The sequence below is a fragment of the Balaenoptera musculus genome, chromosome 20 (genome assembly GCF_009873245.2).
Source record: "Balaenoptera musculus isolate JJ_BM4_2016_0621 chromosome 20, mBalMus1.pri.v3, whole genome shotgun sequence".
NCBI lineage: Eukaryota > Metazoa > Chordata > Mammalia > Artiodactyla > Balaenopteridae > Balaenoptera > Balaenoptera musculus.
The window spans coordinates 52,403,733-52,429,916 of record NC_045804.1 but is presented as its reverse complement, the minus strand read 5'-3'; the positions used below and the strand labels follow the sequence as shown (position 1 = coordinate 52,429,916).

The window sequence follows — 26,184 nt, the reverse complement described above, 5'->3', positions numbered from 1 at the left end:
CCTCTATAGGACAGATTCCCCTAGGTGGGGTTATTGGGACAAAAGGTATGGGTGCTCAAAATGTAACAGGTTCTGCCATGTCTGTTTCTTAAAAGTTATAGTGCTTTACATTTCCTCTGACGGTATATGGGAGAGCCCATTTCCCCACCCCGTAGGTGTCGGTGGGTGTTACAGAACTGGTTGGGTTATGCTGATCTGATGGGTGAGAAATGGTATCTTGTTTTGAGTTGCAGTCCTTAACTACTGGTACAGTTGTGACTTTTGATGGGGAAAATAAAAAGATTTCCTACTTCATGCATTACTTTTATTGTTTTTTGGCTGCGTTGGGTCTTCATTTGCTGGGTGTGGGCTTTCTCTAGTTGCGGCGGGCGGGGGCTGCTCTTCGTTGTGGTGCGGTGGCTTCTCTTGTTGCAGAGCATGGGCTCTAGGTGCGCGGGTTTCAGTAGTTGTGGTGCACAGGCTCAGTAGTTGCGGTGTACAGGCTCAGTAGTTGTGGCTCGTGGGCTTAGTTGCTCCGCGGCATGTGGGATCTTCCCGGACCAGGGCTCGAACCCGTGTCCCCTGCATTGGCGGGCAGATACTTAACAACTGTGCCACCAGGGAAGTCCTCATGCATTACCTTTAAATGATAAAACTCACTTGGGAATTGAAAAAGGAAGCAAATTCCAGGCAGTGAATAAGCAGTAAGAAGAAAGGAGTTACCTATACACACTGTATTGTAAGTTATGTTGATTTATTTTTTATAAAGCCTATATAATACTTTCCAACTTGTGCTTCTTGTAAGTGAAAATTGTAAAGAGACTGGGAAAAAAAAAAAAAAAAAAAGGATTTTCTTGTCTATTAAGAAAAGAGGGACTTCCCTGGTGGCACGGTGGTTAAGAATCCGCCTGCCAATGCAGGGAACACAGGTTTGAGCCCTAGTCCGGAAGATCCCACATGCCGCGGAGCAGCTAAGCCCGTGCGCCACAACTACTGAGCCTACACTCCTAGAGCCCGCCAGCCACAACTACTGAAGCCTGCGTGCCTAGAGCCCCTGCTCCACAACAAGAGAAGCCACCGCAATGAGAAGCCCGCGTACCACAGCCAAGAGCAGCCCCCGCTCGCCGCAACTAGAGAAAGCCTGTGTGCAGCAATGAAGAATGAAGCCTAATGCAGCAAAAAATTTAATAAAATAAATTTTTAAAAACTTTGTTTTTCCCTCCCCCTCTTCTGTATTTGCCAAGCACTTTCATACAGATTATTTTATTTGACTGTCATAATAATCTTCAAGATAAGCAGAGAAGGGATTACTTTTTTGGTTTACAGATGAGGAAACTGTCATTGTACCCAGGGCGGGTTAATGGCAGAAGGAGAACTAGAACTCATCTCCTTGACCTTGGCTATGGGTTTCGTTTCGCGGGCCTCCCTTTCTCTGAATTTTGGTCGCTTGCAGGGACCCTCATCATCTGTTCCTTCTCACTGGCTTTGAGTACTTTGCCCTCCTGTTCGTTGCACTTAGTAGAATCCAGCCGAGGATTGCTAACTTTGCACGCGTAATTCAGTGGACGGAGCTAAGGGTTTACAGTTAGAAAACCTGGGTGTGAATCTTGACTCCATTTCGTTTTCTGTAAAATGAAAATAATCATGACTCAAAATGTTGTGAAGTTCGGATGAGATAAATATTTGTGAAGGTGTATATTTATGCTTTTGTGAAGTGGTCTATAAACATTCCACAACACTTGCTGTCACTGATCTTAGCAGAGGGGAATTCAGAGGTGGCATGTCTTTCTATCCTGCTCAATAGAATTGGAGAACAGTCCGTGATGGTTTATAAGTAAGTGCTAAATGATGTGGCCTGGGCCATAAATGGTCTAGGAGATTGGAAAAGAGAGCCATGTGAGGTGGAGGAGGTTGAGAAGAACTGGATGGAACGAGACTTGAGATCGCCCTTGTAGAGTGAGTAGGGTTTGTACCCCTTATGGTTTCCCTCGTTCTTTAACCCTACTTTTTCCAGACCGGTAATTTCCATACCCATCTGTGTATTGGTGCCTGGCTGGTTGCATAAAAATCACCTGAGGGAGACTACAGATTTCTGGGCCTTGGCTCCAGAGGGAGAGGATGCCATGGTTATTATGAATTTGAGTTTTTAGATATGAACTAGATTAATTGATAAGAAACAAGGTTATTGAGGTGGAAATGATGACTGTATAGGCGGTGCTTGGCTTTTGTGCATCTTGAGCATATACATTATTCACACCCTTCAACAGTCTCAATGCCAAATTTGGATTTTTGTACATCAGCTGACAAATATAAAATTCTACTAACATAGAATTTTTAAAACTGTAGAGCACTGTAGTGTTTAATTCTACTCCCTGCCAGCCAATAATTTCATTTTACTGGACTTGCATCTTTGTCCAGAGAACAGTGTTAATTTGCACAATTAATTGATTATTTTAGTGCCTTGTATCTTTAAATGAGTGAGAATGGAAACAAATAAGGGGGAAAACAAGTTGAGGCAAAGGTGGAAATCACTGGGCACGCCTAATGCCTAAATGCAAATTGTCAGCCTCATTGGGTTCTCATTGGATTTATCATTTAAGTGTGTTTGGTCATGCAGAAAAAAGTGAAAGAAGATGTAGAACATTTGTTATTGAAAAGAGTGTCGAAAAGGCACAACAGAAACTCCCTTGTAATATGTAAGCATATTGTTGACTTTCACTCTTTCTGTTTCTAAACGTGTTTTCAAGACTCCACTGTGTAATAAAGTTAAGGAGCTGCTTGTAATAAATGGTAATTATTGGATTGCTTAACATTTATTTTGTACTTGAACTTTAATCACTAACCAGCAGATGGCGCTCAGTCACCAGACATTTGGCAGAGCAGCTAATTCACCTTTCACTTAGAATTCTTAGGTTTTTAAACACCAAGGTCCTAATATATAGCACAGAGAACTATATTTAGTATCCTGTGATAAACGATAATGGAAACATAAAAAGTCTACATGTGTATAACTGAGTCACTTTGCTGTACGGCAGAGATTAGCACAACATTGTACATCAACTATACTTCAATTTAAAAAATAGACAAAACCTAAGAATTCTGTTTATTTTTTTAATCACCCGTTCCTCTCCTCCTTCGACTTTTCAGGTACCATGACATTGACATTAAGGTAAAAGTAAAGAATTGTTCCCTTTGGTTTTATTTGCTTGATTTTAGATCGCCTGGATGACTCGAGAATAGCACACAGAGGTTTCTCAAATTCAGGTCAGAGGCCAAAATAATGACTTCTGATGGCCTTTTCCCACCCTGCATTTGTGTTCTTCTGTGAACTGTTTTGTTAAATTTTAACGTTACATTTAAAACTTCTTATGGTAACCTTTAGCCAGCAGTGAATAGGGAGAAAAATGAGAGTGGTTTACAATTAAAAAATTATTTGCTTGCGGTATATTTTAAAGATGCTGTGGTGAGACTTTCCTTGGATGACGTGTAAGTAAGAGATTTTCCTTGCTTGAGGTCTTATTGTTCTGGACTAATACTAATTAGTCTAAACAAATTGACTAATCTTTATTCAATTAGTTAACAACAACAACAAAAATTTGAGTACTTTGCAAAAGGCACAGTGTTAGGCATTTATTGTCCCTGGAGTACCAGCTCCCTGAGGTCAGGTATTTGTCTCGTTCTCTTCCAAAGCCCCTAGATTCATGCTGGCACACAGAAGGGACTCAGTAAGTGTGTGTAGGAAGGATGGTTGGATGAATAGGTGGATGGGATACAAAAACAGAATTGGACAGAGTACTGGGCTTAAAGAAGTTAGCTGTCTAGTAAATATGGCTACAAGTAGCCACAAATCCATAGCTTATGATCTCGACAGCAGTTTTACTTTGGGGTTGTTACGGGAGTTATGTTGAAATTTGAGAAAATCCCAAAAGGAAATGAAACATTTCCCTAAGTTGTGTCAGTTCTCCAAGTCACCCAGTTTGGAAATCTTTATCCTCTGTATCCATTCTACTCACCAGCACTTTTGTGGGGCTTTCCTTTGAATTGCTGGGTGAATTGTCCCTTCCCTGCCATTCCATCTTGTCATCCAGCCCCCCATCCCCTTCTGCCTAAATTGCACTAGCCTTCTGGTCTACCTCCCTGACTGTGGCCTCTCCTCAGTGTAAGCCAGCCTGGATATTGTTGCCAGATTTTTCCTTTAAAGAATGTATGTCAAAGAAACTATTTTCTGATTGAAATTTGAGCCTCTGTGCATCTTTATATTCATGGAAAGAAACTAGCTGAGAAAGCTTTGAGAAAGGAATCGCCCTTTCAGACCATAGTAGCATTTTCACACTTACAGGCAAGTCTAGTTACAAAGCTCTGTAGACTCGATTCACCTCACTGACACCCTAGAAATATCATCTCTAGTCCTGACTGCAGACCTCTCTGTGGCCTGCGAATACTCAAACACTGTTTTTTCAGACAAAACAAACATTTTATGGTCACTTTGACATCTTTTGGAAATGCTAAGAAAAGCTGCTGCTTGGAATTCACTGCTTTTTCAATTCTATATTCGGTTGATAAGAACACCCTCCCTCTGAACTCTGACAAGTTGCAACTACATTTGTCAGCAGAAAAACATGGATTAACTGCAACCCTCCCCATATTGTCATAATTTAATAATGTGTATCACTTTCTTTGGGGGATAAAAATGAAATATTTTTACAGTGTCAGAAGGGACTATGAAACTTTTTGGTAAAATCTTTTTGAGACAGATAGCTAACCTGTTTAGTAATGTGGCATTTATTTGATAAGTTCCATTTATTAGATAAGTTCCATCTTGAAAATATAGGTGAAACTGATGGATTTATTTTTAAAAACATTTCAAGTCTACCCTAACCTCAGAAGCATAGTATTTAGCATTTCCTTTCTTTAGCTGACTTTTCAAAGGAGAAACACTCCTTCATCGTCCTTCCGAAAGTGGGCTTGAGCTGCAAGGTGTTTCAGTGACAGAATTCCCGTTCAAGTTAAAATTCTCTCCATCTGCTTGAACAACGTCAGTCTTTGCTGCTAAACTCTTGAAGGCAGGTAGCAGTTAAGTTTTCCTTTGCCTTTTTTTTTTTTAATCTCAAGATAAATGTCAACTACCCCTCTCATTTTGTCTCTCTTGCTGAAAAAGCTCAGTGGTTTTCTTAGTTCTGTTTCATAAACACGTACTGAATGCTTCTCCAGCATACTCAGAGGAACTGTCTTTCTGGTCCTAGGGATATAAACATGACTGTCATGTGGCCTCTTTCCTTCCAGAGCTCATAATTTAGGAAGGGAGACAGATGAGTAAATAACTAACTACAATCCTGCTTGATAAATGCCACGTTGGAGGTTTTGCACGAAGTGCCATGAGAGCACCAGGAGTGATTGATTTAAGGGAAGGGGGGTGGGGACGGGAATCAGGAAAGACTAAACAGCAGAAGTGACATTTGAGTTGAGCCTTAGGGGATGAATAGAATTTTGCCAGATGGACAAAGGGGTGGGGGTGGGGACCCTCCAGACTCATACAAAAACATGAGAGTGTGAAAGTTTGTGCCTTTGTCTGAGACGTGGTGAAAGTCTGTAAGGCTGAAGGAAGAGTAGGGTATGGAAGGGGGTGTCGGGAGATGACGTTGCAGAGATCACTGGGGCCATGTTGTAAAGCTTAAGTTTGACCTGTAGCTTCTTAGGGAGTCGTGACAGTTTTAAAATAGGGGAGATCTGTGTTCTAGAAAGATCATTCTGGCAGCAGAGCGTAAGGTGATTTGAATCGGGGTGACTGGGAACAAGGAGAGCGGTTGCAGGCTATGAGCATCTTCTACGCGAGAGATGATGAGGTCTGAGCTGAGGCAGCACCAGCGGGGATGGACTTGGGGCGTGGACTTGAGAACCAGCTCCGAAGGGAGGTCTTGGGAATTGATGAGACGTGGCGGGGGGGTGGGGGTGAGGGGGGGGTTGGATGACTTGGGAATACAGTGATGCCGCTAGAAAGGATAGGAGAAGAAACCGCTTATGAGGTGAAAGTAGTGAATTTGATTTTGGGTGTGTTGAATTTGGAGTGGAGTTCCCAGCTGGAGAGTCCTAAAGGAAAATCCATAAATGCAGATAGAAGAGCCTGTAGGGAGATGGTGTGGGTAGAGAAATTTGAAAGTCAGTGATTTTTTCAATCAGGATGAGGTGTGGGAGGACCTGCCTCGCGTGGATTGTGATATGTGGGGTTTCTTTTTAACTATTTGTATGCCATTCCTCCCCCACCCTCAGATTTCTGATAGTGCCCTGCCAGGGCGGGAGCCCCAGGTAAGAATCCACCACCATGATGACTCAAGAGAATATGGCCTGTTTCATTCGTATTGGGGCATAAGAATGGTCTAAGCACTGCTAGCATCGGTCCTTACAGCCTGAAACCACAGGTAAAATTGCCCAGGGAGAGACAGTATGGCAAGAAGAGAAGATCTAAATAGAATCCCTAAGGCACACTGCTATTTAAAGGGCAGATGGAAGAAGAGGTACCTGCAAGTTACAGAGAAGGACCTGCCCGTGGGAGAGAGGGGCGTGGAAGGAGCCGAGGGAGGAGGGGTTTCCTGGATACTGGAAGAGGGTCAGCAGTGGTCAGTGAGGCCTGGAGGACGGGTGAAGTGAGAACTGGGACGAGGTTTATGGCAGTAGGGAGGTTATGGTTGAGAAAAGTCTCAGCAGAGTGATGGGGTAGAAGTTGGATCCCAGGGGCTGAAGAGTGAACCCCGAGGGTCAAGAAGTAGAGCTGGTGAGCACGGTCCATTCTTTTTTTTTTTTTTTTTAATATTTGGCTGTGTTGGGTCTTCGTTGCTGCTCACGGGCTTTCTCTAGTTGCGGCGAGCAGGGGCTACTCTTCTTTGCGGTGCGCGGGCTTCTCATTGCAGTGACTTCTCTTGTTGGCGGAGCACGGGCTCTAGGCGCGCGGGCTTCAGTAGTTGTGGCTGGCGGGCTCTAGAGCACAGGCTCAGTAGTTGTGGCACATGGGCTTAGGTGCTCCGTGGCATGTGGGATCTTCCCGGACCAGGGCTCGAACCCGTGTCCCCTGCATTGGCAGGCGGATTCTTAACCACTGTGCCACCAGGGAAGTCCCCCATTACCATCATTTTAAAAAGAATCCTATGAGTCATACTATAAAGTGAGTGGCTGTTCCCTTCTGGATAGAAGTGGTCGGATATGGTTTCATCCACAAGATGGTCCTCACAGTTTGGACAGAATGTGGGCAGGTGGAGACAGGAGAGGAGATACCTGGGTTGAGAAGGATCCTGTAAACATGGGACTGAGGCCAGAAATGTGTGTTCTGTGTTCCTTGGCCAGCAAGGAGCCTAATATGTCTGGTGCAGAAGGAGCGTGTGGGTTATGAGAGGGAGTCAAGATTAAGATGGATAATTCAGAATTTGTGTTATAAATGCTACGCTATATTCATAGAATTGGTTTTGAAACCCTGCATGTGTTTCTATCTGAGCAGCCAAATACCCTCTAACACGAAAGTCAGTGGTCATTTTTAATGCTATAACCTGTAGTGGCAACATTATATCTTCTTGAGAAATAATATTTGTGCCTTTGGTGCCACCTGTGAGACAGACTTTGTCCTAATAGAAAGGCCAGTTCCATTTGGCCTTGTGTTTTGAAATTTAAGACCTTCATTTATGATTATTGACTCAGATGTCTCATGGAGGATTAGTAAGAGTATTACACGCTGCCACAGTCTCCTTCACAGGCTGTAATTCTCCTGGGGACCAGGCTTGGGCCTTATTCATCTGCGTATCTCTTCCAGCACTGAACACAGTTGCTGGCATAAACTAAGCATGCAGTAAATTGCAGTCGAATTGAATTTTCAAAGCAGGCGAGGCTAGCCCCCGCTGCACTCGTGGGAGTGATTTGCAGCAGAGCTGTATTTTTCGAGTTATGTAACGCCTTTAATCTTGTTCTCAGGTCCAGCCTGATGACTGGAGGGGCCAAGCGAGGAGTACCCAACCCTTGGCTCTTCGAGGAGCCGGAGGAGACCAGAGGCTTGGGTTTTGATGAAATCCGGGAACAGCAGCAGCAAATTATCCAAGGTACTAAATACCCCAAGAGCGTGGGCTCAGAAACATTGTCAGATTTTTTTATCATAGCTTTGGATATTCCTTATACCCACTGAAAATCGGAGGTAAAGCTGTTGGTCTTTGAGAGCTCTTGGCGCTTTTGTGCCTCAAGATACCTGAGGATTAGACAAACGCTGTTGTCCATCCAGGTAGCTCATGGAAGTAGGGACTCTCTCCTGGGAGAGGGACAGAGCAGTTCTGAGTCTGATCAGTCCAGGTGACTCTGAGGCATGTGCCCCCTCCCTGTTCTCCACGATTGGGGATCATTCTCCAAAGAAAAGACTCCATTTTTTTCATACATAAGTCAATTTGTTTTATTTTTTACTTTTTATTTTATTCTTCTTTATTGGAATATAGTTGCTTTACAATGTTGTTAGTTTCTGCTGTACAAAGAAGTGATTTTGGCTTTTACCTTCAAGTTCATCTTGTCCAGTGGCTTTTAAAACTGCTAATTTCTTCTCTTTGTTAATTTCAGAAGTAACGCATAATTGTTATACAAAGTTCAAACAATATAGGGATATATAAAATGAAAAGCTATATCTATATTGTTTCTCCGATCTCAAACTGTAAACAGGTTAACAATATATTTCTTCAGGCTTTTTTTTCTATACGTACATACGTGCATACATACTGTATGTTCAGTATAAGCACACATATTTTACGTAAATGAGATCATGATACAGATAATTGCACAGCTTTTTAAAAAATTTAATATGTGTGAGACATTTTGTCATGTCAGTGTTACAGATGTTATTCTACTTTTTTAAAAACAGCTTTATGGAGGTGTGGTTGACATCGTAAATAGCACATATGTAAAGTGTATGTTTTAGTAAGCTTTGATACGTGTATACACCTGTGAAACCATCAGTACAATCCAAATAATAAACATAATCATTACTCCCAACAGTTTTCTTCATGTCTCTTTGTAAATCTTACTGTTGTCCCTCCCACATCCCCAGATAGCTGCTGATCTGCTTTCTGTTGCTACAAATTAGTTTGTTTTTTATTTTTCTGTATAAATGGAATCATACAGTATGTGCTCTTTTGTTGGGGGGAGGTGGGGTCTGGCCTCTTTATCTCAGTGTAACTATTTTAAGGTTCATCCACGTTGTTCCGTGGATTAGTATTTCATTCTCTTACATTACAGAATAGTATTCCCTTGCATAAATTGACCACAATCTGCATATCCATTCACCTGTTGATGCATATTTTGTATTATACAAGTAAAACTGCTATGAACATTCATGTGCAAGTCTTTGGATGGACATACATTTTCATTTTTCTTAGGTAAATACCGGTGGAATGACTGAGGCGTATGTTTAACTTTTTTTTTTAAACATCTTTATTGGAATATAATTGCTTTACAATGGTGTGTTAGTTTCTGCTTTATAACAAAGTGAATCAGCTATACATATACATATATCCCCATTATGTTTAACTTTGAAAGAAACTGCCAGACTCATTTCAAAAGTGGTTGTACAATTTTACATCGCCACCAGAAGAATTTGTGTCCTAATTGCTTCAGATCTTCACCAAAGAGTGTTATAGAAAGTCTTTAGTTTGAGACATTCAAGTAGGTGTGTAGTTGCATTTCATCGTGGTTTTAATATGTATTTCCCCAATGACTGAATCTTTGCATGTGCTTATTTGTCATCAGCGTGTCTTCTTCGATGGAAGTATGTGTTCAAATTGTTTACCTATTTTTAATTGGGTTGTTTGTCTTTTATTATTGAGTTTTAAGAATTTTAAAACATATCCTTTTATATGTTTGTCAGATATTTATGTTTTAGAAATGTTTTCTCCCCATCTGTGGCTTATATTTTTGGTTTTCTTAATGTCCTTTAAAGAGCAGAGGTTCTTAATTTTAATGAAGTCCAATTAGAAATCTTTGACTATCTAAAGCCACAAAGATTTACTGCCTTTTTTTTTCTAGGAATTTTATAGTTTTAGGTTTTACAATAGGTCTATGGTCTACTTTGAATTGATTTTTTTTTTTAATATAGCAAGATATAAATAGAAATGCATTTCTTTTTTTTTTCATTTGCATATCTATTTGTTCCAGCACCATTTGAAAGAAAAAGAGTATCCTTTCTCTACTTAATTACTTTACTGTTGTCGGAAATCAATTGACCGTATATGGTGTGGGCCTATTTCTGGACTTTCCATTCTGTTCTGTTTGTCCATTTGTTTATCTTTACATCAGTGCCACACTGTCTCCATTATTGTACCTTTGCCACAGGTTTTTAAGTTAGGTAGTATAAGTCCTCCAACTTTGTTCTTTTTCAAAATGTGACTGGCTATTCTAGATCTTTTGCATTTCCATATGAATTTCAGAATCTGCTTTCAATTTCTACAAAAAAGCCTCGTGGGCTTTTGATTGGGATTACATTGCATCTTTAATTTGGGGAGAATTGACATCTTTTTTTTTTTTTAAACTTTTTTTGGGGTTTATTTAATTAATTTATTTATTTATGGCTGTGTTGGGTCTTTGTTTCTGTGCGAGGGCTTTCTCTAGTTGTGGCAAGTGGGGGCCACTCTTCATCGCAGTGCGCGGGCCTCTCACTATCGTGGCCTCTCTTGTTGCGGAGCACAGGCTCCAGACGCGCAGGCTCAGTGATTGTGGCTCACGGGCCTAGTTGCTCTGCGGCATGTGGGATCCTCCCAGACCAGGGCTCGAACCTGTGTCCCCTGCATTGGCAGGCAGATTCTCAACCACTGCGCCACCAGGGAAGCCTCCAGAGAATTGACATCTTAACAATATTGAGTCTTCTGATCCATGAATATGGTATATCTCCATTTATTTAGTTCTTTCATTGTTCTCAGCAGTGCTTTGTAGTTTTCACTGTATGTCTTATACATCTTTTATCAGATTTATCCCTAAGTAGTTTGTATTTTTTGTTCTCTTATTGACATTTATAAATTTCTACTTCTGATTGTGGCTAGTATATAAAAATACAATTGATTTTTGTATACTGACCTTGGATCATGCAGCCTTGCTAATAAACTCACTAATTTTTTAATAGCTTTTGGGTAGAATCTATAGGATTTTCTATACAACTGGTCAATGCCATCTGTGGATAAAGACAGTTTTACTTTTTTTAAAAAGACTCTGAAGAGCAGTTTTAAGTACACAGCAAAATTTAGAGGAAGGTACAGAGAGTTCCCATATAACCCCTTTCCCCACACATGCATAGTCTTCCTCCATTATCAACCACCAGAATGGTATATTTGTTATGATTAATTAACCTACATAGATATCCTAATCACCCAAAGTCCATAGTTGATCTTAGGGTTCACTGTTGGTGTTGTGCATTCTATGGTTTGGACAAATATAAAATGACATATCCTTCATTACAATATCATACGGAGTATTTCCACTTCCTTAAAAATCTTCTGTGCCCTGCCTGTTTCTCTCCCTCCTCCCTCAACCCTTGGCAACCTCTGATCTTTTTACCATTTCCATTGTTTTGCCTTTTCCAGAATATCAGTAGTTGGAATAATACAGTATGTAGACTTCAGATTGGCTTCTTTCACTTAGTAGTATGTGTTTAAGGTTCTTCCATGCCTTTTCAAGGCTTGATAGCTAACTTCTTTTTAGCACTGAATAATATTCCACTCTCCGCTTGTACCAAGTTTGTTTATCCATTCACCTTCTGAAAGACATCTTGATTGTTTCCATATTTGGGTAGTTATGAAAAAGCTGCTATAAACATCTGTGTGCAGGTTCTTGTGTACATGTAATTTACCAACTCTTTGGATAAATACCAAGGAGTGCAATTGCTAGATCACATGGTAAGAATGTTTAGTTTTATAAGAAACCACCAAATTGTCTTCGAAAGTGACTGTACCACTTTTCATCCCCACCAGTGATGAATTGAGAGTTCCTATTGCTCCGCATCCTGTCAAATCCTGACAGCATTTGTTGTTGTCAGTTTCCAGGGTTTGGTCATTCTAATAGATGTGTAGTGGTATCTCTTGTTTTAATTTGCATTTCCCTCATGACTTATGACGTGGAGCATCTTTTCATATGCTTATTTGCCATCTGTATGTTGTCTTTGGTGAGGTATCTGTTAAGACCTTTGGTCCATTAAGAGTTCTTTGTATGTTTTAGGTGACAGTTCTTTATTAGATGTTTCTTGCAAATATTTTCTCCCAGTCTATGACTTGCCTTCTCATTTCCTTGATAGTATCTTTCACAGAGCAGAAGATTTTAATTTTAATGGAGTCCAGCTTATCAATTATTTCTTTCATGGATTGTACCTTTGGTTTTGTATCTGAAAGTCATTGCCAGACTTCTCGTTTCCTGTTCTGCCTGTAATGGACCTTGGAAGTCACCACTTCATCCTAAAAATCAGTAATATAATAAGCTGAACAGACTGAAAAAGTCACCAACTCTTCTTGGATCTGTAAGAGAGGAGGACACAGGGCAAATCACTTCCTGCAAGATTGGAGAGACAGGAGAATACAGGGAGTCACAGCTTGCTGGAGCAGAGACTTCTGAGCAGAAACCAGTGTGAGAACCAGCTGGGTAGGAAAATCTGAACTGTAATTGGTGAGTTGCTGGAGGCTCAGTGTGGACAAATCTGAGAATTAAAAACTCCAGGGGACCCAGTCATAGTGGGGTCCTCACAATTTTGTGAGATTCACCTCTAGGAGCTCTACGAGGTTCTCACAGTAAATACCAGAGAAAAATCCCCTCCCGTTTCTGGCAGAGAGAGGGGAAAAGGAACCATTTTGGAATATGCTAGAGCACTCTGTTCTTCTTAACAAGGTTTCATCCTCAGGAGAAACTACTTAACCAGGACCTAACTTGCTAGATTATATCAGTCTGACTGACCTGGGGGAAAGGAAATGCCTTAACTCTAGCCCACTAGCCATCCTGTCCCACCTAAGTGGCAAGGGGAGGAAAAAAACGTTGAAACACTTGTGATGTTCACAGCCCAGAGACATAGACTCACTAAAGACTGGGACCTAATGATAGGACTGTAGAACACTCCCTTAATGCCCACACTTTACCACCACCTTTTACTAAAGATCTTTTTACAGCAGTTCATTTTACCACATACATCCTGTCTAATAAGAAGAAATTACAAGGCACACCAAAAGGCAAAAAAACATAATTTGAGGAGACAGAGCAAGCATCAGATCCAGACATGCCAGGAATGTTGGAATTATCAGACCAGGAATTTAAAACAGTGATTAAGATGCTCAGGATTCTGATAGATAAAGTAGATAGCATTGAAGAACAGATGGGTAATGGAAGTAGAGAGAAGGAGCCAAAAAGAAATGCTAGAGGTCAAAAACACTGTAACAGAAATGAAGAATCCCTTTGATGGTCTTATTTAGTAGACTAGACATGGCTGAGGAAAGAATCTCTGAGCTTGAGGATATCTCAATAGAAACTTCAAAAAGTGAAAAGCAATAAGAACAAAGATTGATATAAAACAGAACAAAATATCCAAGGACATTGGGACAACTGCAAAAGGTGTAGCAGATGTGTAATGGGAATACCAGAAGGAGAAGAGAGAGAAAAAAAACAAAAAATATTTGAAAAAGTGGCTGAGAATTTCCCCCAGGTTAATGGCAGACACCAAACCACAGAGTTAGGAAGCTCAGAACACCAAGCAGGATAAATACCAAAAAAATTGCACCTAGGCATATCATTTTCAAAGTACAGAAAATCACAAACATAAAAAAAAAATCCAAAAGAATCTAGAAGTAAAACAACACAAAACAAAAAAGAACCCCTCACTTCTAGGAGAACAAATGTAAAAATGACATCTGACTTCTCAGAAGCCATGCAAGCAAGAAGAAAGTGGAATGAAATCTTTAAAGCGTTGCCCAAAAAACCCTCCAAAACAAACAATCTCACCAATCTAGAATTCTGTACCTTGTGAAATTATCCCTCATAACTGAAGGAGAAATACTTTCTTAGACATATGAAAATTGAGGAAATTTGCCAGTAAACCTGCCTTGCAAAAATGGTTCAAAGGTTATTTAGAGAGAAGGAAAATAACATAGATTAGAAACTTTCTACCTAAAAGAGCATGAAGAAGGAATGAAGTGATAAGAAAAAAGTCATTGCCATACTCAAGGTCATCTAGGTTCTCTCCTATGTAATCTTCTAGTAGTTTTATAGGTTTGTTTTACATTTAGATTTATGATTATTTTGAATTTTTGTCAAGAATGTAGGGTCTAGGTTCATTTTTTCGCATGTGAATGTCCAGTTGTTCCAGCACCATTTGTTGAAAGACTGTCTTTACTTCATTGTATTTTCTTTGCTGTTTTATCAAAGATTGTTGACTGTATTTATAAGGGTCTGTTTCTTGGCTCTCTGTTCTGTTCCATTGACCAGTACCACACTGTTTTGATTACTATAGCTTTATAGTAAATCTTGAAGTCGAGTAGTGTCAGTCTTCTAACTTTGTTCTTCTTCAATATTGTGTAAGCTCTTCTGGGTCTTTTGTCTCTCCATATCAATTTTAGGATCAGTTTGTTGATATCCACAAAATAACTTGCTGGGATTTTGATTGAAATTGTGTTGAATCTATAGATCAAGTTGGGAAGAACTGATACCTTGACAATATTGAGTCTTTCTATCCATGAATATGGAATATTTCTCCATTTATCTAGTTCTTCTTTGCTTCCATTCATCAGTTTTGTAGTTTTTTTCATTTAGATCTTGTACATATTTTGTTTGATTTATACCTAAGTGTTTCACTTTTGGGGGTGCTAATGTAAGTGGTATTGTTTTTAATTTCAAATTCCACCCATTCACTGCTGGTATATAGGGAAGAGATTGACTTTTGTATATTAGCCTTGTATCCTGCAACCTTGCTATAATGGCTTTTTAGTTCCTGGAGATTTGTCGGTTCTTTTGGATTTTTTACTTAGGTGATCATATAACCTGTAAATGAAGTTTTCTTTCTTTTTTCCCAATCTGTATGCCTTTTCTTTTCAGATTGCATTAGCTAGAACTTCTAGTACAATGCTGGAAAGAAGTGACGAGAAGGGACATCCTTGTCTTTTACCTGACCTTAGTGGGAAAGCTTTGAGTTTCACATCATTAAGAATGTTGTTAGCTGTGGGGTTGGTTTTTTTTTTTGTTTTTTTTTTGGCTGCATTGGGTCTTCGTTGCTGTGATCGGGCTTTCTCTAGTTGTGGCAAGTGGGGGCTACTCTTTGTTGCAGTGTGCGTGCTTCTCATTGAAGTGGCTTCTTGTGAATCATGGGCTCTAGGCACGTGGGCTTCAGTAGTTGTGGCGTGAGGGCTCAGTAGTTGTGGCTCACAGGCTCTAGAGCGTGGGCTCAGTAGTTGTGGTGCATGGGCTTAGTTGCTCCACGGCATGTGAGATCTTCCCGGACCAGGGCTTGAACCCGTGTCCCCTGCATTGGTAGGCGGATTCTTAACCACTGCGCCACAAGGGAAGTCCAGCTGTGGGGGTTTTGTAGATGTGAAGTTGAGGAACTTCCTCTCTATTCCTAGTTTACTGAGAGTTTTTATTAGTGACGGACGTTGGATTTTGTCTGATATGTTTTCTGCATCTGGTGATATGATCATGTGATTTTTCTTGTTTATCCTGAAATCCTATGTGTTGGTCTGTGGTTTCACCCATTAGCTGTTCGTAAACAATGCATCTGTATCCTAAAAAGCACCACATGTCATAGCTGATGGTTGATGGGGAAACTCCTTTGATGTGGTGCAATTTTGATGAGATGATTGTGGAGACATGAGGATGCCCTAATGACACTGATTTGTCATGGTTGCAGCATTTGAACTTGTATAAAAAGGAAATCTGTAGGTCTATAACCTGGCAACGTTTTATAACCCTGTATATTAAAGATGGCTTTCTCATAAAATCCAGAACCACACAGCCCTATGGGCAAACACTCGTGATGTTTGTGCCTGTGTTTTTAAAGGTGCTGTGATGGACAGTTGGCATGCCAGGGTTCGAGAAGAGTGGATGGTTTGAAGTGCTTGCATATACCTGTGCAAAATCAACTGGCTGCCTCTGTTCCTATTTTACTGTAAATTTTATGGTACTGTTTCTGTTGCATTCTCCAGGGAGCTTCTCTGTAGACAAACACCCCGCCCCACTGCCCCCACAAGTGGTGGAGATGCTGGTGTCTGAGTTTCCTGGTGTATCCAGGAAATCATTTTAAATCAACTCTTCTCCAATAAAAATTAATTTTAAAGAGTTGCCAGAAATGAAAAAGTGGACATCACTACTATTTACAATGATGTGTTTCAGCTTTTTCATTTCTGATATTAGTTGTTTGTGTCCTTTCTTTTTTTTCATAGTTGGCCTGACTAGAGGCTTATTGAACTTATTGATCTTTTCAGAGAACCAGCTTTGGTTTCATTGATTGATTGATTGATTGATTATTTATTTATTTATTTATTTATTTATGGCTGTGTTGGATCTTCGTTTCTGTGCAAGGCCTTTCTCTAGTTGCGGCAAGCGGGGGCCACTCGTCATCGCGGTGCGTGGGCCTCTCACTATCGCGGCCTCTCTTGTTGCGGAGCACAGGCTCCAGACGCGCAGGCTCAGTAGTTGTGGCTCACGGGCCCATTTGCTCCGCGGCATGTGGGATCTTCCCGGACCAGGGCTCAAACCCGTGTCCCCTGCATTTGCAAGCAGACTCTCAACCACTGTGCCACCAGGGAAACCCTCACTGATTTTTTTCTCTCTTGATTTCCTGTTTTCAGTGTCATTGATTTCTGCTCTAATTCTTAATATTTCTTTCCTTCTGCTTATTTTGGATTTAATTTGCTCTTCTTTTTCTAGTTTCCTGAGGTGGAAACTTAGACTATTGATCTTAGATCTTTCTTCTTGTCTAATATATGCATTTGCTGCTATAAATTCTCCTCTATGCAGTGCTTTTGTTGTATCATAAATTTTGGCAAGTTGTGTTTTCATTTTCATTTAGTTCAAAATATTTTTAAAGTTCTTTTGAGACTTCTTTGATCATGTGTTATTTAGAAATATATTGTTTAATGTCTACATATTTGGGGATTTTCCAGCTATCTTTCTGTTGATTTCTAGTTCAATTCCATTGTATTCCAAGAGCAGAACTGTATGATTTCTGTTCTTTTAAATTTATTAAAGTATGTTTTATGGCCAAGAATGTGGTCTATCTTGGTGAATGTTCCATGTGAGCTTGAGAAAAATGTGTATTCTGCTGTTGTTGGATAAAACAGTCTGTAGATGTCCATTACATCCAGTTGATTGATAGTGGTGTTGAGTTTAACTATGCCTGCTAGATGTGTCCATTTCTGATAGAGGGGTGTAGAAGTCTCCAACTATGATAGTGGATTTATCTCTTCCTCCTTGCATCTCTGTTTTTCATCTCATGTAGTTTGCTCTGTTAGGTGCATACACATTAAGGATTGTTATGTCATTTTGGAGAATTGACCCCCTTATCATTATGTAATAGTCTTTACCCCTGATAACTTTACTTGCTTTGAAGTCTGCTCTGTCTGAAATTAATATGACAACTCCTGCTTTCTTTTGATGACTGTTAGTATGGTTTATCTTTCTCCATCCACTTACTTTTTTTTTTTAATAGTTAAGAGATTTTATTCTAATAGCTGTAATTACAGTGCTTGTCTGTCGAAATGAAAACTGAAAACAAGTGTACAAAACTGATTACTAATTGTGTATTGAAAGCAGTAAGAGGTTCGGAGCAGGCAAGCAAGGAGACTGCAGGGCTCCTGCTCCAAACAGAGCGTTCCAACCAAAGTGCCCATGCTGACCCAAGAAAAGCTGGGGTTCCTCCAAGGGGTCTGACAGCAGTGGGTGCAGCCTCCAGCCCATCTCCCGGGCGGCCATGTAAGCACAAATGCTATGTGGTGTGGGATGACCCGAGAGAGAGCAAATCACAGGGACCTTACTGTGACCATGCAGAATGGATCATGGCTGGTTCTGCCCCATTTCACATTCCCAACAGGAGGTAGACCACCGGTGGACTGAATTCAGGCCATTACTGCAGAACCTACACTAGGCACATTTCTCCCTTCTGTGTGTTCAAGTGTTCTCCTTATCTTGTAACTATTTTAAAAAATGCACTGAGTTTGGGTTAAAAACCAACCACCAGAATGGATCTCAACACAGATCTAAAGCCCAAGAGGAGGAGCACCCGGCTCATCCGAAACGGCGACTCCTGGATGACCTGTGTGCCTAAAATCCCTTCTCAGTACTAAACAGTGGGTTGGATTTCTTTTTACAAAAAAAAGCTGAGTACTATTGCATAGGAGTACCAGAAGCTGCCTCATTGGAAACAAAAACTATTTACATTAAATAAAAACCCAGGTGCAGGCAGCGTCTGCACATTTACAACCTGGTGAAGCACACTGTGACTGACCATGGAGACAGCTTCTGGCGCTCACACCCCAGGGGCGCATTTGCCACCTGAGAGTAAAGCGAGGGTAGGAGGAGGGAGTGAATGGGGAGGAGAGAGGAGTCCAGCTCACTTCTGGTTCTGGGGCCGATCGGACAGCCGGTCCAGTCCCTCATAGAGCCCATCCCTGCTGGTGGCACAGGTGGCCTGAATGTACCAGTTCCTGTGCCTCAGAGTGTAGACCCAGCTTGTCCGTGACCTCCGCTGCATTCATGGCATCGGGGAGGTCCTGTTTGTTAGCCAGCATGAGCAGAACAGTGTCCCTGAGCTCGTCGTCTGCCAGCATCCTCATAAGCTCCTCTCGGGCCTCATTCACACACTCTCTGTCTTTGCTGTGCACCACAAAGGTGAGACCTTGTGTGTTCTGGAAGTAGTGGCACACAGAGGCTGGATCTTGCCCTGGCCGCCCACGTCCCACACAGTGAAGCTGATGTGCTTGTATTCCACGGTTTCCACGTTGAAGCCTGTAGTGGGCGTGGTGGTCACGATTTCACCCAGCTTCACTTTGTACGGGATGGTGGTCTTTCCTGCAGCATCTAGGCCCACGATGAGAATGGGTGTTTCTTTTTTGCCAAAAAGGCCCTTGAAGAGGTTTGCAAAGATACGCCCTGTGCTGTAGACTGGTGGGAGCAGCCCTGGGCACAGAAACCCTTGGCGGCTGCGGCACAGCTGCTGCTCGAAGGCAGGCGTTGGTTTCGCTCCCACTCCATCCATTTACTTTTAATCCATATATTTCTTTACATTCAAAGTGAGGTTCTTATAGACCACATATAGTTGACTCTTGTGTTTTGATCCACTCTGTCTTTGTCTTTTAATTGGTGTAGTTTTACTTCTTCATTTCAATCTAGATGCCTTTTATTTTTCTTTCTTGCCTTATTACACTTGCTACAACCTCCAATACAATGTAGGAATTATGAGAGCAGACATTCTTGCCTTGTTTCTAATCTTATGGAGGAAATATTCATTTGAAAGCCAGATGTGAGTTTTTCTTTGTTCAGTTACTAGATATTTCTTTCTAGAAATATTCTTGAGTTTTTTTTTTTTTTTTTTGCTGGGATGCAGTTATTTGGGTCTTGCTTTGTCAGGTGGACCAGAGCAGTGTTTATTTTAGAGTAAGGGTCAGCAAACCATGACCTATGGGCCACATCTGGCCCACCGCCTGTTTTTGTATGGTCTGCAAGGTAAAAATGGCTTTTCCATTTTTAAATGGTTGAAAAGAGTCAAAGAATATTTCATGACTTGTAAAGGCTGTATAATATTCAAAGTTTAGTGTCCATAAATAAAGTTTTATGGAAACACAACCATGCTCGTTCATTTGTTTATTAGTTATGGATGCTTTCCTGTGACAATGGCAGGGTTGGGTAGCTGCAGTGGAGACCATATGAACCAGAAAGCCCGAAATATTTGCTGTCTGGCCCTTTATAGAAAATGTTTGCAGACTCCAGTCAAGAGGTGATTTCCCTCACTCCTGTGCCAGAGCCATTCTGCATACCCTCTCTGATGCCCTTTGAATTATGAGGTGACCTGGTGGGTAGGGGTAGGAATTATGTGTGCAATTCCTGTGAGCTCAGGGAGTTATTCCTTCTAAGGCTTTCAGGTGGTTCTTTCCCCAGCCTTAATTTCCTCACCCATGTGCCCTGATCAACACTCACCTGAAGTCTCAGGGTGGACCCTGTGCAAATATCCAGCATTTTCTCCCTGTGCAGCTCTCTGGTACTGTGCCCTACGTACTGTAGCCACCTGGACCTGTTTTTTGGATTCTTCTCAATTCGGGGAGACTGCTGGGCTCTACCTGGGATCTGGCTTCCCCACACCATAGCCTGGGAACTCTCTCAAGGCGATGGTGTGGGGCAGAGAGCTTATCTCATCTGTTTCCCATGTCTCGGGGACCACTGTCCTTCATTTCCTGATGTCTGTGTCTTGAAACTGTTGTTTTATATATTTTGCCTGTGGTTTTGTGTTTTGTTTTCCAGTTGTTTGGGGCCAGAAGTAAATCTGGTGCCTGTCAGTCCCTCTTGGCCAGAAGCAGAAGTCTAACTCTGTTTTGAACTCCCTTCTCACAGTGAAATTATCTGGTGAATGAAGTACTGTTCCTCCCGTGTCACTTTAACTCTATATATTTCACCCGTTTTCTGAAGTAAAGTGAAGAAATTAAGAACAAGGCAGATTTTACTTTTCAGGATTCATGGTTCCTGAAAGGAATGTCTTACTAGCCAATACTAATGAATTTTCTGGGCATTGTTGCTTTTTGCCAAGAAAAACTGTTTTCAGTCAGGAAAAGTTATCCCTGCCCCTGAGGAGGTGCCTCATTCAGAGATTGCTGTAGGCTAGGTGTCAGAGGACGCTGCGTGCAAGTGTTTGTATTGTCTCCAAAACCGAGAGCACCCTTATTGAGATGCCCCCCCTTTGGAAGCCGGCTGGCTTTTGGGGTTCGGTGGGGGGGGGAGTAAAAGAATGGAGGAGAGGAGCAGCATATATTATAGGTCAGGATGTTTTTCTACTCTTTGTGTTTTGAAATGCTCTATCCCCCGCCCCCCCCACCGCCTTGATTTCTTAGCAAGCTGTTTTTCAAGGATAAACACAAAAATGGAAGTCATCTTTACACGAAACCCTCATTAATCTTTTCTCTGCCCCAGGAACCTTGGTGATGCGCTGAGGTTACCATGGCTTTGCTTCCTGGCCAGGTCCCGCACTGGAAAAAAAATACACAACCACAAAGGGTTGCTTCTAACTTCCTTTTGCCTGTGGAATCTGTTAGCCTTTCTGTACTTTCGTTGACCTTTAGAAAACACTTGGAAAGTCATCCTGAATAACAGTTTTTTGGTAGAGCTTACACTCGAGGCAATGAATGCCTTCCTTCCCTGACCCGGAAGCTAGGCCTCGTTACAGCCAGTTAGCCGGCCTCAGCTTCTGTGCTACCTAAGCCATAATTTGAGGCGCGAATGGACGTTCAGCAGAAGATGGGTGAGGTGATGACAATAACTGGATCACCTCAAAAATCCCTGTGAGAGGGAATTCCCTGGCGGTCCGGTGGTGAGGACCTGGCGCTTCCACTGCTGGGGCCTGGGTTCGATCCCTGGTCGGGGAACTAAGATCCCGTAAGCTGTGCGTTGGGGCCAAAAAAAAAAAAAAATCCCTGCACTAAAACAAGGGAAGGTGCTTTTTTGGTTAGTACAGACCCTTGTTTCTGAGTCAGATGGCGGGTGGCAAACATTGGAGGATTGCTCTACCTCTACCCAGGAGGTCGCTGTTGCTGGGGCTTCTTAATTAGCTCCAACTATTCTTACCATAGTCTATAGACGTTCTTTCTGGATTCTAGCAGAAAGTTGTGCATTAGTTCTGGGTTTCTGTGTTCTTAGGTCTCTAAGTATTTTCATAGAAATAGCGGTGGGGCAGGTGGCCGGCTGGGCTGTGTTGTACCCTGGCACATCTAAGCAACTCATCTTTGAACACTTGCAATCATAACCTCACAGGTTTTTCAAGATAACCTTTCTTGCAGCTGTCACCTACACCAAGATTCCTTCCCCCCAGATCTTAAAAACATCTGTTCCTAGAACTTGCTCTAAGAGTCTTTCCAATGTAGTGATTATCTTTACCCAGTGTGACCTCATCTACTTCCCCTTCTTCAAGGAGAGCTCCTATATATCAAATGTGGGAATTTCCATCGCTCCTCTCTGGGCACTGGACAACACAGCATCAGCTACTTTTTCTATTACCTAAACTCAGAGAGCTGTCTAGTATTAACGAGAAGTCCTTCCATATGTATGTAGCAGAGACTGTATTTCTTCCTTCTACAGACCTAGAGGGTCTTCTGTGGTCATTCCTTTGGTGTGGATCACCAAAGCAAATGGAGAAACCCTCCATTTAAACTAGGCCCGTTTAAACACCTTTATTAAATACTTGCTCTGTACCACCAGCTGGGCTCTGAACCAGTTGGGCAAAACCATAGGAAAGGAAGACACAGCCCCAGCCCTTGTGGCTCTTGTCATGTGCTCAGTCGGGGGCCTGAGGTTGCAGTTCTTAAGAATGTTCCTTGGTTTTATTTACTTGTTAAAATGTTGGTAACTTGGTGCTTTTGACAGCTTCAAACATATGAAAGTAGAGAAAGTAAGATAATGATTCCGTCTTACCCATCACTTGTTTCAGCAATTATCAACCCATAGCCCATCTCGTTTCATCTATATGTCTACCCACCTACCCATCCCTGGATTGTTTTTGAAGCAAATCCTAGACATTGTACAATTTCATTGGTGAATATTCCAGAATATAACTCTAAAGCATGCCTGCAAAAGATAAGGACTGTTTTTAAAAAACAGAAACATAACCACCATGCCATTATTGCCCTTAATAAGTTAACAATTCTTAATCTGAACACCGACTGAATATTTGATTTCCCTGATTGTCCCATGATGGGTTTTTTTTTTTTTTCAGGTTGTTCAATTCAGGATCTGAATATGGTCTGTACATTGCAACTAATTTGTTATGTCCCTTAAGTTTCTTTAGTAGGTAGGTGCCTTTGCCAACTCTTTTTTTCTTTGCTGTTTCTTTGACGAAACAAGGACATTTGCCCTATAGTTTCCCACTATCTAGAATTGCTATTTGTATCCACACACATTGTTTAATGTGTTCCTCTGTCCCACATATTTTCTGTAAATTGGTAGTTAGATTTAGTGGCTTGATCAGAATGACGTCTTTTACTTTCGGCAAGAATACATTATGATGACTGTCCCTTTATTTTTAATCTACAGCCACCAGATTGTCCTCCCACAATTACATGGTATTTAGTTAGAAGATGGTTTTTCTGCATGTCTTAAGATAGGAAGTAGTCAAACACCTAACTATTCTGAAGCGATTTTTCAAAAAATGATTGTATTTGTTTTCTACTGCTGCTATAATAAATTAGCACAGACTTAGGGACTTAAAATACAAGTTTATTATCTTATAGTTCTGTAGCTCAGAAGTTCAGTACAGATGCTACTGGGCTACGATCAAGGTGTTGGCAGGGCTGGGTTCTCTTCTGGAGGCTCCAGGGGAGAATTCATTCCCTTGCCTTTTCCAGCTTTTAGAGGCTACCCACATCTCTTGGCTCCTGGACACCTTCTTTAGTCTTCAATGCCAGCAAGTTGCATCTCTCTGACCCTTCTTCATGCCTCCCTCTGACCACAGCTGGGAAAGATTCTCTGTTTTTAAGGACTCATGTGATTAAACTGGGCCCACCTGGATAATCCAGAATCATCTCCCATCTCAAATTCCTTACCCTTAATCACATCTGCAAAGTTTCTTTCGCCATGTAAGGTCATATATTCACAGGTTCCTGGGATTAGGATGTGGACATCTTTAGGGGGCCATTATTCTATGTAGTGCAATGGTTATCCAGTTTTTAAAGTCAATACCATTATAAAATTGAAGAATGATTAATAGAGTATGGTATGTTGCAAATGATCTGTTGTGATATCATAATGCTTTAGGGTATCAATAAGGTAGGATAGATTAATGAGCTGTGATTACAACATCATAGTAGTTTTACATGGTTCTGGGTAGCTGTCTGCATGGGTCTTGATAATCGTTGATATTTTTGCAAGTAGCAGCATTTTATTTTGTTCACTGGCTCTAAGATGACCACACTGCCTCCCCTTAGAAATGCTGCTTTAAGACTTGTAGAAGCTCAGAAAATGGTACAAATGAACTTATTTACAAAACAGAAATAGTCACAGATAACAAACTGTAACAAATTTATGGTTACCAAGGGGGAAAGGGAGCGATAAATTGGGAGATTGGGATTGACATATACACACTACTGTATATAAAATAGATAGCTAATAACCTACTGTATGGCAAGGGAATTCTACTCAATACTCTGTAATGACCTATATGGGAAAAAAATCTAAAAAGGAGTAGATATATGTATATGCATAACTGATTCACTTTGCTGTACAACAAAAACTAACAACATTATAAATCAACTATATTCCAGTAAAAATTTTAAAAAAGACTTGTAGAAGCTCAAGTCATCAATATTATTATTACATACACAGCATCTCTGTTATCTGGACCTTCTGTGTTTCTGAATTATAGGATGAAAATTTATTGTAGCACTTAAACATAGTGAGGAGGTACTAAGTTCTTTTTTTTTTTTTTTAATTAATTAATTAATTTATTTTTTATTTCTGGCTGTGTTGGGTCTTCATTTCTGTGCGAGGGCTTTCTCTAGTTGTGGCAAGCGGGGGCCACTCTTCATCGCGGTGCGCGGGCCTCTCACTATCGTGGCCTCTCTTGTTGCGGAGCACAGGCTCCAGACGCGCAGGCTCAGTAGTTGTGGCTCATGGGCCCAGTTGCTCCACAGCATGTGGGGTCTGCCCGGACCAGGGCTCGAACCCGTGTCCCCTGCATTGGCAGGCAGATTCTCAACCACTGCGCCACCAGGGAAGCCCCCCTAAGTTCTTATAGAAATGATTTGAGTAGAGCAGAATTTTTAGCCCTCTTTCTGCTTTGCATTAGCAAGATAACCTTTAGGTAGTTAAGTCAGATAATGAGTCAAGGTTAAGTGAAAAGAGTAACATAGGTATTTTTCATTCATAATCTATGTCTGTACTAGGTAAAGCAACTTCAGGACTTTAATGATTTTTTTCCTAATTGAAAACCATAGAGGAATCTCCTTTTCTCTTTTTATATTGTTTTACCTTTTAATTCGCGTTGACACTTGACCCTCAGTTCTACAATATACATGGTTTATTTGGGGGGTGCATTTGGAATTTCACTGTAACATCGGTCATCCTAAAGCAGCACTAGGTTGATGATAGATTTTTCTTGGAGGCCATCCAAGAGGTGGTTACTAAAGACCAAAAGGACCTCATTATAAAGTGATTTTGCTATAAAATCGTCCCTTGGAATGATCCCTAGAGACAGCAGCTCATTTGTACAGTTAAAAGAGCATGTAGTGTCAAAAATTGTTACTAAGGGGTCCTTACCGCACACCATTAGTTTAAATAAATTCCAGATGAATTAACAAGTTGTATAATGGCTTAATTCCATAAAAAGACTAGGAAAAATTATATAAGGAAGTGTTGTTAATGTGATCTGGGGCAAGAAGACCTTTATGATTTCTGCTTTTGTAGATAGCCCTTCACGTGAAACAGACATTAAAAAAAAAAAAAAACAACAAGTGGAGCCACGAATGGCATGTTACCCTCACCCAACAGAGTGCTTGGTGGAAAGAATCGTTAGACTCAGCCTTGGAATCTTCTTTCCAATGCACCTGCAAGCAAAGGGAAAAAGTACTTATAAAGAGATTGGGACTGCCTAGAGTTTAAAAAAAATTTTTTTTAAATAAAGGATCTTGAGTAACTTGAGTTCTTTTCTCTTTAAATTTTCAAACATTTAGAAAGGTAACACATTTTTTAAAAGCAAAAATGCTATTTTACTATACATTGTTTTGTATTCTGCTTTTCTTTTTTAACCCAATAACGTATCATGAACTTCTTTTGAAATCAAAATATACCTGTACAATATCACTTTTCACGGCCATATAGTGTTTTACTCTATGGCTGTACTCTGTGTTTCGCTTGTTTGTTTTGGCCTCACTGCACGGCTTAGTGGGATCTGAGTTCCCCAATCAGGGATTGAACCCGGGCCCCCCGGCAGTGGAAGCGTGGAGTCCTAACCACTGGACTGCCAGGGAAGTCCCTATACTCCGTTTTTAA

At 41.1% G+C, this 26,184-nt stretch overlaps 1 protein-coding gene and 1 pseudogene across 2 annotated transcripts in view; one reads left to right on the top strand and one right to left on the bottom strand.

Moving 5' to 3' along the window:
- Positions 1 to 26,184, top strand: part of STX8 (syntaxin 8) — a 244,203-nt gene that overhangs the window by 37,241 nt on the left and 180,778 nt on the right. For both annotated transcript variants that reach the window (XM_036837811.1, XM_036837812.1), the window contains exon 5: positions 7,933 to 8,057. In XM_036837811.1, the coding sequence (XP_036693706.1) occupies positions 7,933 to 8,057 (125 nt within the window). The remainder of the gene's footprint in view (positions 1 to 7,932; positions 8,058 to 26,184) is intronic.
- LOC118886599 lies at positions 18,554 to 19,198 on the bottom strand (annotated as a pseudogene).